Source organism: Mastomys coucha, unplaced genomic scaffold, assembly GCF_008632895.1.
Source record: "Mastomys coucha isolate ucsf_1 unplaced genomic scaffold, UCSF_Mcou_1 pScaffold6, whole genome shotgun sequence".
Lineage (NCBI taxonomy): Eukaryota > Metazoa > Chordata > Mammalia > Rodentia > Muridae > Mastomys > Mastomys coucha.
The window spans coordinates 86,035,455-86,052,035 of NW_022196912.1; the positions used below are offsets into that span (position 1 = coordinate 86,035,455).

Sequence of the window (16,581 nt, forward strand, 5' to 3'; positions counted from 1 at the left end):
CGCCCCTTCCTTCCCCTCCTCCACGTGAATTTGTTTGCTGACTTAAGGAGCTTTAATGTACACACAAACACACACACACACACACACACACCCACTCGCCTTCCTTCCTAGTTGTACTTTTCTCAACAGCTGTCCAATACATAGTTTACAGCATCTACAGTGGAGTAATGTTCTTATATAGTTTTGGGACATAAATGCTACACTCTTATGCTCTGAGTAAATATTTAACTCATAATTCTACCCAAAACCATGTAGCTCAGGCTAATACAATCTTTCTGTGTGGAGTTTCTAAATTATGGGACTACAGACATGCACTAGATACAAGAACGACTCATTTTTGGAAGTGAAATTATAAACACTTAAACTATGGGATCACTGAATGACATAGCCCCACAGTTATCATGCAATCTTTTTTTTAACCCACCCCTACTGCCCTTTGAGACAATGTCTCCACATAGCCCTGGCTGTTCTGGAACTATGTACACCCAGGCTAGCCTTGAACTCAGAGATTGGCTAGCCCCTGTCTTAAAGGCATGTGCTACCATCCCTGGCTATATGATCCTTTTCCCTTAGTTATAGTATCTTACCTGTTTTATCTGGTCAGATTCTGGTATCTGTGCAGCCATATTCTTTCAGTATGTTTATTAGTCACCTTATTTCAGAGTTAAAAAAAAAAAGTCAGCCATCCATATATAATCTCATAGATTTTAATGACAACAGTTCTTTTCTTTTTCTTTTTTTATGGAGACAGGGTTTCCATGTGTAGCCTTGGCTATCCTGGAACTTGTTCTGTAGAATAACCTGACCTCAAACTCACAGAGATCTGCCTGCCTCTGCCTTATGAGTGTTGAGATTAAAGGCCTGTGCCATCACTACTCAGTTGACAATAATTTATTTTCTAATGCTAGCTATAGGACTCACAGGCTTTGTCTTTTTTCTTTTCTTTTCTTTTAAATTTTTTCTTTTTTTTTTTTTTGGTTTTTTGAAACAGGGTTTCTCTGTGTAGTCCTGGCTGTCCTGGAACTTACTCTGTGGACCAAGCTGGCCTCGAACTCAGAAATCCACCTGCCTCTGCCTCCCAAGTGCTGGGATTAAAGGCGTGCGCCACCACCGCCCAGTCGCCACCACCACCCAGTCACAGTCTTTGTCTTAATCAAATCTCCAAACTAAGGCAGTGTCCTACATTCCTGTAACAATACTTATTAAAGCCCCTTTCATAGTAGGAATTTAAGGGAAAACCAAGAAAATTCTTAAACTCTTCCTAAATTTTCATAACTATTCCATTAGTTGTCAATTAAACTCTAATCCATGCTATTAATCTACTTAAAACAAAGGTTCTAGCAATTGTTGACAAACACCATTTCCTTTTTTTTTTTTAAGACAGGGTTTCTCTATTTTTTTAAAAAAGATTTATTTACTTTATGTATATGAGCACACTATTACTCTCTTCAGACACACCAGAAGAGGGCATCAGATCCCATTACAGATGGTTGTGAGCCACCATGTGGTGCTGGGAATTGAACTCAGGTCCTCTGGAAGAGCAGTTAGTGTTCTTAACCGTTGAGCCATCTTTCTAGCCTACACCACTTTCTTTGAAATTTAATTTACTTGAATGAGTTTGCCTGAATGTATGTCTGTGAACCATATTCATGCACTTGTCTTTCCTACTGTGTCTTGACTGTATATCGGCCCCTGTATCCTGCAGTCTAGTTTTGTGAGCTGTTACTCTTCTGCAGAGCAGGGTAAAGGGCATAAATGATCTCTCATATCACAAGTCCATGTGAATAATCTCTGAATAGAGGCAGAGGAAATGCTCACAAGAGAATAGTGTTGCTGCTCTCTTCTAGACAACTAGAAGCTCCTAGCTCCTGAGGAGCTGCCTCTTATGACTGCCAAGGGCAGTTGCACACATGTGGCAAACATACAATATACACATTTTTAAAAGTTACATAAATAAAAACATCCTGAAAAGGACTAAGATTTGGTCATATCACTCGCAAAGAATTGTAGTAAATGAAGCTCCTGTTTGATGGGAACTTTAAAATGTGAGAATGAAACATACTTGCTGATATGCACACCGCCTACTGAATGAAGGCTCATTACACTCAGGAACACACTGCAAACCAGGTATCTACAGTTCACATTGAAAGTGACACATCTCATTTCCTTGCCTAGAGGTTCTTAGAAACTTGTATGATAACGCCAAGATCTGGTTCTTTTCCCTACATCTCACTTGTGTTTCTTTTTCTTTTTCTTTTTTTTTCGAGACAGGGTTTCTCTGTGTAGCTTTGGCTGTCCTGGAACTCACTCTGTAGACCAGGCTGGCCTCGAACTCAGAAATCCGCCTGCCTCTGCCTCCCAAGTGCTGGGATTAAAGGCTAACCTGTGTTTCTTTAGGTTGAAATTCTTGACTTTTTTCATATATCTACTACTGGTGACAATCAGTCTCATGTAGCCTGGGCTGGCCTCTAACTTGCTTTTTTAGTCAAGAATGACTTTGAACTCCTGATCCTCCTACCTATACTTCCTAAGTGCCAAGATTACAGGTGTGTTCCACCATGCCCAACTAAATGGTTTTGTCAATGATTCTTAATATCCTTAAACAATTTCCTTTCTGTGTGTGTCTGAGTGTAAGTACCTACAAAGGCTAGAACAGGGTGTTAGATTTCTCTGGAGTGAGTTGCCTCACCTGGGGGTGCTGGGAGTTGAACTTAAGACCTTTGGAAGAGCAGCAAATGCTCTTAACCACTGAGCCAGCTCTCCAGTGCCGAGTACTCTTTTATTTGATCCTGGTTTCCAGAGATCACATCAGATGGCTTGTTATTGAAAAGGCAAATATTAAAACAGGGTTACTGTTTATCTGATTATCCCTCTGAAATCTGGAGAGAATGGGCAGATTGCACTTACGTCTGAGAATGACTACAGAATAGGGTTAGTTTTGTGGCTAACCCACATCTCAGAGAAGCACAGAAATGCAGAGTAGGTAGACTTTATCAGTGCAAACCTTTTCTGATGCATCAGTTTCCTTTCTGCTCTGGAAAAGCAAGTGCCCGCCTTCTGCTTGTGTTCAGTGAGATTGGATTTCTTACCTGAAAATTGAATGCATTATAATATGACTACTGAAGATCCTTTTTAATGAAACCTAATTTCTTTTGGTTATTAATTTTTGTTTTTTTTTGAAAAGATTTTGTTTGTTTGTTTGTTTGTTTATTTATTTATTTATTATATATGAGAACACTGTAGCTGTCTTCAGGCACACCAGAAGAGGGCATAGGATCCCATTACAGATGGTTGGGAGCCACCATGTGGTTGCTGGGAATTGAACTCTGAAAGAGCAGTCAGCACTCTTAACCACTGAGCCATCTCTCTAGCCTTCGGTTTTGTTTCTTTAACTGTCTCCTTTTATAGAACCAGGCTGGTCCTGTACTCAGAGATCTGCTTGCCTCTGCCTCCCTAGTACAGCAAGTACCTTTACTTGCTCAGCTATACAGCTTTAAAGATACTCTGCTCTGCCTTCACTTACTTTAGTGCACATGCAGGCTGGAAGACAGCTGGGGAGGCGGTTCTCTCCTTCCAGTATGTGAATGCCGGAACCAAGGTGTACACTGCGCACCCTATAGCTAACTCATTTTAAAGGCTCTTCATTTTCATTACTGCCCCCCAAATTGAATGACAGGATAAACCAGGCTTTCTCTTGTGGGTGGAGGAGTCAAATCGGAGCACTGGGCATGTGAAGCAAATGCTCCATCACCAAGTTACACCAGCAGGTTCCTTTGCTTTTTTTACTAAGGGAAATTAGTTTAAATAGTCTCAAGTTTATAGTCACTAGCATATTTAGCATATTTTTTAAAAGAGACAATGTCATGGTATACCTTACAAATTTTTTGTGATTCTTCTGATAACTTTAAGAAAGATGAACAGTTCAAACAGTAAATTTACATGAGATAACTTTCAGATTAACCAAAACTCAGGACCATTGGAGACATTCAGCCTTTAAAATCCACAATTTTTCCCATTACATTTTAACACCTGCATGATATGACCAATAAGCTATTATTTTGAATATTACTTAAATAATATTCTCTAAATATACAAAACTGTTATAATCTCTTTTGATTATTTTTACTGTATCGTCACATTTATTAAGTATGTCTATAAACTGTGTTATATGTTTTAAGACATGAGGTCTCATGTGTCCTAGAATGTTCTATGTAGCCCAGGCTAGACTGGAATTTGGGATAGTCACTAGTGCTGAGAGTACAGGCTAGCTTGTAATTTCTTCTCTAATGTACCTTGTTTCTTCCTAAATTAATTTTGTAGGCATGTTATTGTACACTGTGTAAAGATTATCCTTGTATTATTCAAATGCTGACTTCTGTATTCCTGTATCTGGTTGTAAAACATTGCTCCCCAATTATTCCCTGATTAGTCAATATAGAAGTTAACCAGTAAATGATTGATCAGGGGAGAGAAGGGAGGTAGACCTCCTCCTAGCCAGGGGAGGAGGGAAAGAGAGAGAAAAAGGAGGATTTGCCAGGGGGAAGAGTCCAGGTGACTCCATGAGAAAACACCCGCTGCCCAGAGAGCCAGAGCAGTACTAAATGCAAGCATCATGGGGATTCTGACTAGAGGTAGCCAGATTAGCTTAGAGGATTAAAACAGAGTAACACTGCTCAGTTGCTGTGCCCTTAAAATTTGTTAAATAAATTTAATAGTCCAGTCTCAATTATTTGGGAGTTAGTTGGGTTAAGAGAAAAACTAAAACAAATATCCATAAGTCCCCCACTAACAATTCTCCTTCTCAGAAAGGAAAAATGGAAAAGACCAAGAGAGTGACCATGCACCCAGAAATTTGTTTCTTCATCTCACAATTTCCAGAAATTTAATATCAAAAAGTAATTAACAAGCCAGGCATGGTGGTGAGTCCTCAGGAATAAAGGCCTCTGGACTTTAGCCCTTGGGAGGCAGAGGCAGGCAGATCTCTGAGGTTGAGGCCACACTAGTCTATAGACAGGACTACACAAACAAAACACACAAACAAAAAGAAAAGTAATTAATAAGGGTGTGCTAGGGAGAGGATTAACATGTTTCTTTTAAATAATATGTCCATTTGTACCAACTCTGAAACTAAATCTTAGTAAGACTTAAATTTAATTTATAATAAGTGATTCTTCTAACATTCATAGCTACTACAATTGTTCCTAGTCCCTGCATAACTGGTAATGTGATTCATAATCTTGGGGTTCTGTCAAAGCCCTTGAATGGATAAAATTAAAGGATATGTTAGGAAATACCTCTCTAGGTTATTGATGAAGAATCTGTTCCTTCTCATTGCTAAGATAAGACAGTTACCACCATAATTAAATGGGTCAATCGAGCATCACGCAAGGTAGCTGCTACCACTAGGCAACATCTCCTGCTGAGATGCTCCAGGGCACACACCATTACTTTAGTGGCATTCTGGTCTAAAAATATTGGCTATTTTTCTGGTCATGAAGGAATAATTAGGAAAATCCATAATGTAGAATAACTGAAGAAAATTAGAGTAGTCTTCAAAAATCCTATGAGGAGCTAGAGAGTTGCTCAGTGGTACAAGTACTTGTAGCCAGCCAGTTAGTACACACCTTTAATCCCAGCACTCTGGAGGCAGATGCAGGTGGATCTCTGAGTTTGAGGCTAGTCTGAGCTACAGAGCTAGTTTAAGACTGCCAGGAGTTGCACAGAGAAACCCTGCCTCCAAAAAACAAACGAACCAACCCCATTTCAAACAAACAAAACAACAAAAGAGTACTTATTGCTCTTGCAGCAAGTTAGTACCTACAGAGCTCACAACTAGCAGTAGCAGTTCCAAGGGACTGGAACTCCTGTCTGGCCTCCTCAAGCACCATATACACATGCACACAGCACTTACATATTTTTATAACATTAAAAATGCTGGGACTGGAGAGATGGCTCAGCGGTTGAGAGCACTGACTACTCTTCCAGAGGTCCTGAGTTCAAATCCCAGCATCCACATGGTGGCTCACAACCATCTATAATGAGATCAGATGCCTTCTTTAGGTGTGTCTGAAGACAGCTATAGTGTACTTAAACATATAATAAATAAATAAATCTTTAAAAAAAATGCTATACAGAGTGTGTAGCTGATGCAGTTTGAGATATCTGTTACTGTAAGTGCAAGTGTCATTCTAAACTACAACCTCAATCATCAAAGATTTTCTTTTTGAGGAGCAGTCAGTCTCAAAAAGAAATGCACAGTTCCCTTCTGGGATAAGGTTTGTTAAGAAAATGGGCCCTGCCAAGTGTGGTGGCTCATACCTTTAATCCCACACCTGGGAGAGGCATTCAGATCTCTGAGTTCCAGGCTCTCAGCAGAGGAGGAGGGAAGGAGGGAAAAAGAGACAGACAGATCACTTCTTGCTTTGGGACCTGGCCTTTTAATGACATAAGGCAGCAGGCCACTATTCTAACAATAAAGGCAATTTTTAAATAATTAAGAAAATCTAGGCTGGAGAGATGGCTCAGCAGGTTAAGAGCACCAACTGTTCTTCCGAAGATCCTGAGTTCAAATCCCAGCAACCATATGACGGCTTACAACCATCTGTAACAAGATCTGACATGTCTGAAGAGAGCTACAGTATAATTACATATAATAAATAAATCTTAAAAGAAAGAAAGAAAATCTAATGTCATCTTAAGTGTGATAATCTTTCCAGACTGTAATGCCCTCCAGGAGGCACAGGCTGCAACAATTAGGGCTCAAGTTCATGACGTTTGAAACTTATTTGCAAATGTTTCAGTGAAACAAAGTATACATCTATAGATGTATTCAGGGAACGGTGAGAGAGGGACTTGATGCAGAGAGTGAGATGGGGAGAGAAACATAGTTAAAAAAAAGTTAATAAAAAGAATAATAATCTCTTAAACTATTTTTCCCTTCAAAGGCACTTATAAGTCAGTATCTATTTTGAGAGTTCAAATACTTAATAGAACTTTTATTATTTTATTATCTTTCACATGACCCTTTGGATTATTGCAGGTTTAGTTAGGTTGTGGGATTAACAGACAAGGTTTTTTTGTTGTTTTTTTTTTCTTTTCTTTTTCTTCTTGAGACAGGGTTTCTCTGTGTATCTCTGGCTGTCTTGAACTCTTTGTAGATAGGCCTCTGTCCCTGAAGTATTGGGATTAAAGGCTGCCACTACACCCAGCATGAACAGGCAACTCTTAATTAACTCAGTGTTAGTCAGAGCTAAAAGTACTTGAAACTGAATTCCTATTGTTTTCCTGATTCAAAGTCTAGCCTCAAGGAAGATGAGAACAAGACTACTTGGGGTGGAGCCCCAGGTCTGACATTCCATTACAAATTATTTACTCGGGTCACTTTACTGATTGCCAGTGCAGTTGCTCAGAGTTTTGAAATTAGAGGGGAAAGGTCATTTTTTTTTCATATCTTTTATATAGAAATTACAGAAGTTAATTCATTCCTAAGGTCTCTTGCCGTTCTGACACTATCATTCAGTATTTTAATACACTTACACAACAAATCGTGAACCAACAGATAGAATCTAAGGAGCAACAAAAGAGAGAATGTAATAGATATAAAAATGATTAATCACAAACTAATCAAATAGCAACAACAACAAAGTAACAGGCTGCCCCATGGTGAGGCTTTAAGGTGCCTCTTTTTACCCTAGGCTGGTAGGAACGTAAATAGCTGAAGTGTAAAAGATAAAATGTGTGACTTAGGTTTGTACCTTACGTTATTTTATTTTGCTTAATCTATTTTACTTTTTTATTTTTAAAATCTATTTTAATAGCATCTAGCCAGGCGTAATGGGAAAGGTCTAGGCAGTGCGTTTTCCTATACAAGACCTGGGAAGGGTGCGCGTCCTTGTACTCTAGACAGGGAAAGAGCTGAGGAAGTCTAGAGATTTTCAGTAAAGGGGCTCCTGTCTGACAGCTCAGCTCAAGGTCACTGAGTGGCTGTAGTCCCAAAGCGAGCCCCCCGAGCCCTCCAGTCCCGGGTGGGCGGTGTCTCGGGGCCTAGGGTTCCCACCCTCTGGGTGACAAGGCCACCGGGCACGTCTGGCCTCCAGCTACGCCGGGCTGCCGGTTGCGCAGCCCCACGACCCGCGTGCACGCAGCGGCTCCCTCCGGAGTACCTGCCCGCTACCTTTCCCGAGTGAATGCCCGCGAACCCGGGATTATGAGAGCAGAGGAAAGGGACCGTACTTAGCCGCAGGATCTCGCATCTGACACCGGTACCGGGATGAAGGGCTGCGGTGCAGGTAAAGCTTGAGCTCGGAGGGTCAGTACCGAGAGAGCGCCGCGCCGCTGGAGAGCGGAGAACACGTGGGGGCAGTGATGTCAAGCAAGGCTTGAGACCCTTTGACGCAGATTCGTTACCACGTGGGAACATGTGGGAAGAAAAGCCAGTGCCCAAGTAAATTCTAAAATCACCTAAGAATTAACCTTTGTGATTGTCTGTTAGTCAGTGCTCTCTGTAATTTTCACTTCCTTTTCCACGGCAATGGAATCTGTCGAAATTCCTAGAAAGCCTAATATGCTTAACACTAGGGTTCTAACGGTCTGCCGTTACTACAGTGTAAATAACCCTTGATAAACAAAAGTGTTTATGGGCTAACCGAGAATTCGTCAGTCCTCTAGGAATACTTAGTACTGTATCCAAACATAAAGGTGACATGCTGCCTTTAAAATAAAATAAAAAAAAAGTCACACCTCCTTGAAGTCTTTTATGGTGAGAGTTTGTTTCCACCCGGACACGAATGGAAGAGCACCAGGGCACTCCCGTTCCGGTTGGGGGTGGAGTGGGTCTTTGCGCGCATGCGTGCTGACGCTCAAGGGCGGGTTTTGGGGTGGAAGACCGTGTTGACCCGCGAACAACCGAAGCTGTTACTTCATCAAAATCAAGACGGCGTGTTTGCCGGCCTCTGTGGAGACGCTAAAGACTAAGTTGAGGTGTCCGAAATTGCGTCTGGACTCGTAGAAAGAAAGCCATTAAGCTCTTGTGAGGGTGATGTTTTAAGAAACATGATTTTAACGTTACCTGCTCGGCTGGGTCTTCGCAACAAATCCTAACCCCGCCTCCACGTCTGTTGGGGTTTTCAGCTGCAGCTCAGGGTTTGGAGGAGTGCGTTTTTAGAACGGTTCCCGTGGCTTCTCTTTTGCTCTTGGCATAATTCCTTTCAAATTTATTTCCTTGGCGCATTAACAGACTCAGTAGGATCAAGACTTTTTTTTTTTGGTTTTGTTTTTTTTTTTTTTTTTTTTTTTTTTTTTGTTTTTTTTTTTTTTTTTTTTTTTTTTGGTTTTTCGAGACAGGGTTTCTCTGTGTAGCCCTGGCTGTCCTGGTACTCACTCTGTAGACCAGGTTGTCCTCGAACTCAGAAATCCGCCTGCCTCTGCCTCCCAAGTGCTGGGATTAAAGGCGTGCGCCAGCACCGCCCGGCGAATCAAGACATTTTTGTCGTATTTAACCCTGGATTAAATGTCAGACTTGAAGTTTACAGCTTTATGTATGCTTTGTCTATAGACTTCTAAGTTAACGACTGCTTCATAATTATTTTTGGAATTCAGGTATTTTTCCAAATTCACTTCCGTTGCTTCTTTTCCTGGTGCTCAAAGAGGTGAAACTGTGTCCTTAAGTCTGGAAAGCTAGAATTCCCTCTGTTAAGAACCGCAGGACTTGTTTTGTAACTAACCATATGAAAAACGTGGAGTTTAGCCTGGAAAGGGGGAAAAGGCTTAAAATGCCAGCGAGGAGACTGCGAGAGGTTGTTTCTCCAAACCAAGCGAATAAATTGGCTGTGGTGGAAGATGCGCTGCCCCGTGTTCCTCCAGCGCTGTTTGCAAATAAACGTCTTGCTGTTGGAACGAGGACTAGCTCAAATGGAACGTTATGTGGTATGTGATTCCAAATGTTTCAGTTTCCCGCCCAGCTTACGGTTTTTTTTTTTCTATAAGTCGTTAGTCTTTATTTGTGTCTCTATTTTGGGTTGTGCATTCCCCTAAATATAGAGGAGCCTTATATTCTCAAATGTAAGATACAAGTCTGGTTTGTACAGATGTTTGAAAAGTAACTTGGTTCCCTGGGGAAATAACCAAACAGTCTACAAAAAGTTTCAGCGTGTAGAATGAATGAAACTTGAGTATTTCCTCTTGTGCTTGTTCTTGTTGTGGTCTAGGTATTCTGTTCTTGTTTATACCCATAATGGATACAGAGAGCTTGTATAATCTGCTTAATGTTTACTAAATGCTCTATCTTATTTTTGGATAGTGCTATCCAGTCTGGTGGAAGAAAAATGCATACCTTCAGTCTTTGGTGGCATTTGTTGTTTTTTTTTTTTTTGTTTGTTTGTTTTGTTTTTTTTGAGACAGGGTTTCTCTGTGTAGCCTTGGGTGTCCTGGAACTCACTCTGTAGACCAGGCTGGCCTCGAACTCAGAAATCCGCCTGCCTCTGCCTCCCAAGTGCTGGGATTAAAGGCGTACACCACCACCGCCCAGCTCTTTGGTGGCATTTGTATTTACAATTCACATGTCCTGTTTAGAGCTATGAAATTGTATTGATTATGTTAAGGATCATATTAATGAATGTATATGCAAGAACAATATGCTTGTTGCATTTTGGAGGTACACTATAGTAGGCTGTCTGTTAAATCAAAGTTTTATATCTGTCTAGTGTTTTTTTGTTTTTGAGACAAGATTTCCCTTGTCTTGACTGGCCTTGAACTCACAGAAATGTGCTTCTTGAATTCTGGGATTAAGGCATGCACTACCATGCCTGGCTATATACAAGGTTTGTTCTGGTAAACCTCATATTTTCTTCTGCATTGGATAAAATATCTTCTAGGATTTTCAGAAATTTTCATGTGTCTATATGTGGGTGTCTGGATATGAGTTCAGGTGCCCATGGAGGCCAGAGTAGCTGAATCTACCTAGAGCTAGATGTAATAGGCAATTGTGAGCTGTGTGTTGGAGGTTCCAAACTCCAGTCTTTTGCAGGATCAGCAAGCACTTTTATCTACCCTGCCATCTCTCCAGCCCTTGAAAATTTTTTTTAAAAAAACATCTCACTTTATTTTATTGAGAGAGGATCACATTATGTAGCTCTGTTTGGCCTAAGACTCACTCTGTAGACTGGGCTAGCCTCAAACCAGAGAAATTCATCTGTCTCTGCTTTTGAGCATTGCAGTAAAGATCTTCCACACCACGACTGCTGTTAAAACATTTTAGATCTCACCTGCTTAACTTACCTGTTTTAACTCATCCTTATTTTGCAAGTGAGCTATAAAGCCATTTATTAGAATGTATTTAAATATATCTTCTTAGTTTCTCTTAGAGGAAAGTGTCTTCATATTTGGTTTTTAAATAAATACAGAGATTCTCAATTCTTGTATCATGCCTACACAGTTGGTAAGGCTCAGGTTTTGATTTAAATGCCACGAAGATTGGACCTGTGGGTCAGCGCTAGTGCTTACCATGAGGGGAACCTGGGGTTCAGTCCCTGGGAAAAACTACAACACAGCTCTCAGGGACTCTTTTGTTTTCTTAGGCTCATTGGATTTAACTTCTGCTAGACAGTATCACCAGCCTCTGTCAGAAAATTCTCCTGCATCCAATAAAAGTGTAAGTAAAAGAATTCCAAGTCATATCAATATTATGAAGATTTTTAAAGTTATGTTTTGTTAACCACACGTTGTGTTTTGTGTAGGTATCATGTATGACGGGGCATGTTTTGTTCTTTGTTCATTTCATTTTTATCATGTTTTTATCTGTTTTGTTTGTGTACATGTAGGAATATGTGTGGGCATGTAGGTCCATTTTTGTCTGTGAAGGTCAAAAGACAACCTTCCAGAATTTATTCTCTCCTATTACGTGGGTCCTAGCAATCAAGTTTGAATCATGAAGCTTGGCAGCTGGTTTCTTCATCTGTTGAACCATCTTACCAGCTCCAGAAATGTTTTATAGATTATGATTTGAAGAGTGTGGGACAGTACATTTGTTTGTTGAATTGTTAATCTTGTTGGTGTTTAATTAACACCCATCATCACCTTAACCTTAAAGTTTTTTCCCCATTTTGCTGTGTGTACACGGTGTGTGTATGTGTTTGCATGCTTGTGTATGTAGGGCTAAGGGGCATGTGTGTATACGTGTAGCTCAAGGTTGCTGTCAGGAAGTATCCTCCATTGCCCTTCCACTTTATTCCATTCAGTCAGGAAGTCTTAGTCCCGGAGCTGAGGGACATGGCTAGTCTAACTGACCACCTGCCCTGGCGGTCTCCTGCCTCAGCCTTCCTTCCAGGGCTGCAGAACTAGGCAGGCTGCCACATTCTCCCAGCATTCACTTTGGTTCTGGGGATCCATGTGCTTGTGAGGCAAGTGCTTACTTAATTCTTGAGCCATCTCCCCCGCCTTTTATGTTTAGCAGAAAGCAGGAAGGTGAAAAGCAGCATGGAGTCCATCTTGTGCCTTAAGAGTTCTCGTGTCTCAGCGTGGAATCTCAGAGATGAGCTCTAGGATCCCACTCAAGAGCAGGAAACTCTTGAACAGTAGATGTGACCTGCACAGCACAACTTTGTAAGACAGTGTATGAGCTCAGTGACTAAGAAGGCTGTGGTTAGGTTGCAGTGTTGTCCTGTTAAGGGACCATACTGTCTTCCCCCCATCCCCCCCCCATTTGACTCGCCCTTGGGGCAGATTAGCGTATGAAGCTGGGGCAGCTGAGATGTTCAAGTAAGTGTGTGGATTTGAATCAGTTTCTTGTTCCACTTCTGTGTGTTTGTTCACTTTCTTGTTTCTCACTATTTTCACATTTCACATTGCTCATTCATTGGGAAATCCTCCAGTGGCTTCAGAGTACCTATGGGAGGTGTAGTGCTGGGAATGAAGTAAGTAAAATGCGCAGACCCACCTTCCTAGATCACAGTGCTCACATGGCTGTGAATGGTACTGTATTACTGGTAATTGAAGCTCATTCAATCTTGCTTTTTTCTTTTATGCCCAAAGGATTTTTCTAAAGATGCTGTAGTTCGGAGGTTACCTTTGAATAAAACAGAAGAGAACAATGCACAAAAAGGTAAATTGATACAGTTGGCTCAGCTTAATAATCAGCTTGATAAAGCTGAGTTAAAATGTATAGAAAAGATTTTATTTCATTAGTTTTGAATGTACAGTTCTGTGACACTGACCTTGATAACATTCAGTGACATCGAGTACATTGACATTGTGCAAGGTCACTATCCTTCACCTCCAGAATGTTAACACATACATATACACATACACACACACACACACACACACACACCCCACACACCACCCCTGCCCACTCTGAGCTCTGTGCCCCCTGACTCCTCACTCTTGCCTCTCTGACTTTGACCAGCTCAGGTACCTATGTCAGTGACATCATGCAGTGTTTAACCTTTGTGCCTATTTTAATTTACATAATGTGTTTACGCTTATCAATATTGTAGTATGCGTCAGTATTTTCTCTGTAAGGATAGAACTGGCTCTTTTTAAAAATTTAGTCTAATTTATTTATTTTGAGTGTATAGGTGTTTTGCCTGCCTGTAAGTCTGTACACAACACTCCTGCAGTGCTCAGAAAGGCCAGAGGAGGGGGGTCAGATCACTTGGGACTGAAGGTATAGAGGGTTATGAGTCACCATATGGGTGTGAGGAAATTGAACCCAGGTTCTCTGTCAGAGCAGCAAATGCTCTTAACTGCTGAACCATCTCTCCAGTCCAGAATTGGTTGATTCATTCAATAATAGCTTAATAATATTTATTTTGTGCTAGGCATCAAATCCAGGGCCTTCTGTGTGCTAGGCAAATCTATTGTATATATCTTGATCTCCTGTTATTTTAATTTTTGTTTTTCCTTTCAAATTAGGTTACTAATAGAATCTAAAATTATAAAAGGATTTGCACAGGAAAAGCCTATTTTGCTATTACAACCTCCTTGCAAAGGTTTGCTTTGGGATATTTATTTTATTGTTTTAACCCTGGCTGATCTAGAACTTGCTACAGTAGACCAGGCTAGCCTTACTGGTGCAGGGAACTTTGTGCCTCTGCATGTTGAGTGCTGGATGTGAGCTGCAAATTGCAAATCAAAGTTCATTCCTTCTTTGTTTAAAAAGTACCAGGGTTTTGAACCTAGGACCTAATACATTCTAAGCAAGAGTTCTGCCACTGAACTACATCCCTAGCCCTTGGTCTTGGCTTTTTTTTTTTTATTCTTCGGAATCTGAAATATGTTTTTGTGTCTTAATTTTTCAGCAGATGACATCTTTATTTCTCAGTATACCATGGGACAGAAAGATGCTCTGAGAACTGTCTTAAAGCAAAAGTAAGTTTCATTTACAAACACACTTATAGTGGTATGCCACCTAAATGTACATTAGCATATGTTAAGCAGTCCATATACATCGATTAAGAAGAACACAGCAATGCTTTAAAACTAATCATAACAACTTGTAGGGCTGTGGATGTAGCTCAGTGGCAGTGCACTTGGCAGCATGCACAGTCTAGGAGTGTGAATGTCGCTTAATGCAAGTCCACCCTGCCCTCTGCCCTGCTGTCCTGTTCACTCTAATTGTTAGCACAGCCCCCAAATCTAACAGTGTACACAGGCGCAGGCCAGAGAAACGAGCTGCAACAGGAAGAGTATTGCATTTGGTGGATTATTGCATCATCCAGACACGTCATCCAAACACCTAAGCTGTGGGGTGCCCACTTAGCCAGCCTGGTTCTGCTGCAACTCAGAGGAGTTAATAACAGGAGAGATCAACAAGTGCTATAGAGACAGGTTTGTTGAAGAGGCATCGACTGTATCATATCCGGAGAAGAAAGTAGTGACTTGGGTAGGGAAGTTCAGAAAGAAAAGCTTGACATTAGCTGTGGGCCCAGTGCGTTTGTGTCTTCAACAAGAAGAGCTTTGTGACGACACATAGATGGTGTTTGGCAGAGGCAATAGCTGTATATTATAAAGTAGGGTGGCTAGAAAAATGGCATTTGTGTGGTGGGGGAGGCAGTTTTATCTGAGAAAGCTGGAGTGATATGGGAAAACCTCTGGGAATTGGACTCTTAACTCTGCCCTCCACTAAACCTCTGGCTTTGGTCAAGTAAACCCTATGACCTCCAGACTTCAGTCTCATTATGTAAAATTAATAAATAAAGATGGATGACCTTAAATAAGATCCCCTACCTTCCCAATTCTGTGGCAGTTGTCATGTAATTATGATGAAATAATTGAGAAAACTTGGTGACTCAGTTGGTTATGAGAAGGTCAGCAGGTGGAGAAGCCAAAGTAACTTGATATGTTTGAGGTACACAGAGAAAGTTCCCCTTAGTTGTGAAGAGGCCTCAGAGAGAAGTAAGTGCCAGCACACTGCGCTGCCCTTGGACCTGAATGCGAGGGAGCCCAGGGCTGCGCATGGGCATAGTCCTGCCTCACTTAGGGACTCACTTAGGGATTCCTAGGTTGGGTGTTGATTTCACCAGTTTGTCTTGGTCTAAATTGAGAGTGCAATGGAGTCAGATGTCTGTCTGCAGTTATGTATCTGTTCATCTGCTTTGTTCTTGTTTTGTGGTAAGAGGGAGTGAACTCAGGGCCTTGGGCATGCTCGCATGCAGTATTGAGCAGTCCCAGCCTGCTGGACTCGTGGATACACACTGCCTAATGCTGTGCTTGGTGCCCATTAAATAAATTAGGTAACGTGTATGGCAGAAGCTAGGACTAAGACAACTTTTAGTAATTCTTCTTGGGATTTTGTGCTACAGTAAGTAAGCCAGCAGAGAAAGGGAATTACCATGTAAGCTGGATCAGTTATGTGTGTCACAGACACAGGGTAGATTGGTGGTAGCCACAGGCTGGTAGTAGTGGGAGATGGGAAGATAATTACCAGAGGGCACAGTTTGAGTCAGGATGACCACGTAGTAGAACTTTTTATGTAGCTTGACAACTATAGTAAACACTGTTACTGAGAGAGTAGACTTGAAATGTTCTTACCATAGAATAGTTGTGTAAGATAATGGATATATTAATTAGCTTGATTGTACTATTTCACAATGTATACATGTGTCAAAATATCACACTATATACTGCACATACATACTTTAAATTTGTCAAGTATATCTTAGCATATCTAGGAAAAACAGTAGTATATATCACTAATATTAGTTTTTGGTTTTCTGTTTATTTTTGAGATTGTATTGTGGTTGTAATGTTTCTCTCTCCTTTCTTCCCATCAAATGCTCCCATATGCCCCTTCTCACTCTGCTTCAGATTCTATGCCTTTTTTTCATCAACTGTAACTAGGTGCATATTTGTATTTGTACATACATATAGATCCCCAGATAAAGCCTGTTGAATCCATATAATGTTACTTGTTATGTATGCTCCCAGGGCTGACCAGCTGGTACACTCTTCCTCGAGAAAGCCCCCTCTCCTCCTCCCAGCTCTCCTCAGTTGCCTGTGGTTCTCTGTGTAAGGCTGAGGCCTTGTGGGCTTGTCCTCATCCAGTTTGGCATGGTCATTGGTGTCCTCCTTGTTCAGCTCTCATTT

The 16,581-nt window shown here is 41.0% G+C and overlaps 2 protein-coding genes across 9 annotated transcripts in view; one reads left to right on the forward strand and one right to left on the reverse strand.

Annotated features, from left to right (window-relative positions):
- Positions 1-16,525, reverse strand: part of Timm9 (translocase of inner mitochondrial membrane 9) — a 19,121-nt gene extending 2,596 nt beyond the window's left edge. The window contains exons 1-5 of one of the 3 annotated variants that reach the window (XM_031357596.1): positions 16,404-16,525; positions 12,932-13,060; positions 8,233-8,386; positions 3,005-3,089; positions 588-652 (exon numbers count right to left, since the gene is read on the reverse strand). In XM_031357596.1, the coding sequence (XP_031213456.1) occupies positions 588-626 (39 nt within the window). In that variant the 5' untranslated portion in view covers positions 627-652; positions 3,005-3,089; positions 8,233-8,386; positions 12,932-13,060; positions 16,404-16,525. Of the gene's footprint in view, positions 1-587; positions 653-3,004; positions 3,090-8,232; positions 8,387-8,739; positions 8,835-12,931; positions 13,061-16,403 lie in introns of those variants that run through there. The other 2 variants (XM_031357595.1, XM_031357597.1) reach the window with 2 other exon arrangements.
- Kiaa0586 (KIAA0586 ortholog) overlaps positions 8,903-16,581 on the forward strand; it is a 102,113-nt gene continuing 94,434 nt past the window's right edge. For 2 of the 6 annotated variants that reach the window (XM_031357590.1, XM_031357589.1), the window contains exons 1-4: positions 9,350-9,924; positions 11,574-11,647; positions 13,027-13,096; positions 14,295-14,364. In XM_031357590.1, the coding sequence (XP_031213450.1) occupies positions 9,726-9,924; positions 11,574-11,647; positions 13,027-13,096; positions 14,295-14,364 (413 nt within the window). In that variant the 5' untranslated portion in view covers positions 9,350-9,725. Of the gene's footprint in view, positions 8,980-9,349; positions 9,925-9,964; positions 10,060-11,573; positions 11,648-13,026; positions 13,097-14,294; positions 14,365-16,581 lie in introns of those variants that run through there. The other 4 variants (XM_031357591.1, XM_031357587.1, XM_031357588.1 and 1 more) reach the window with 4 other exon arrangements.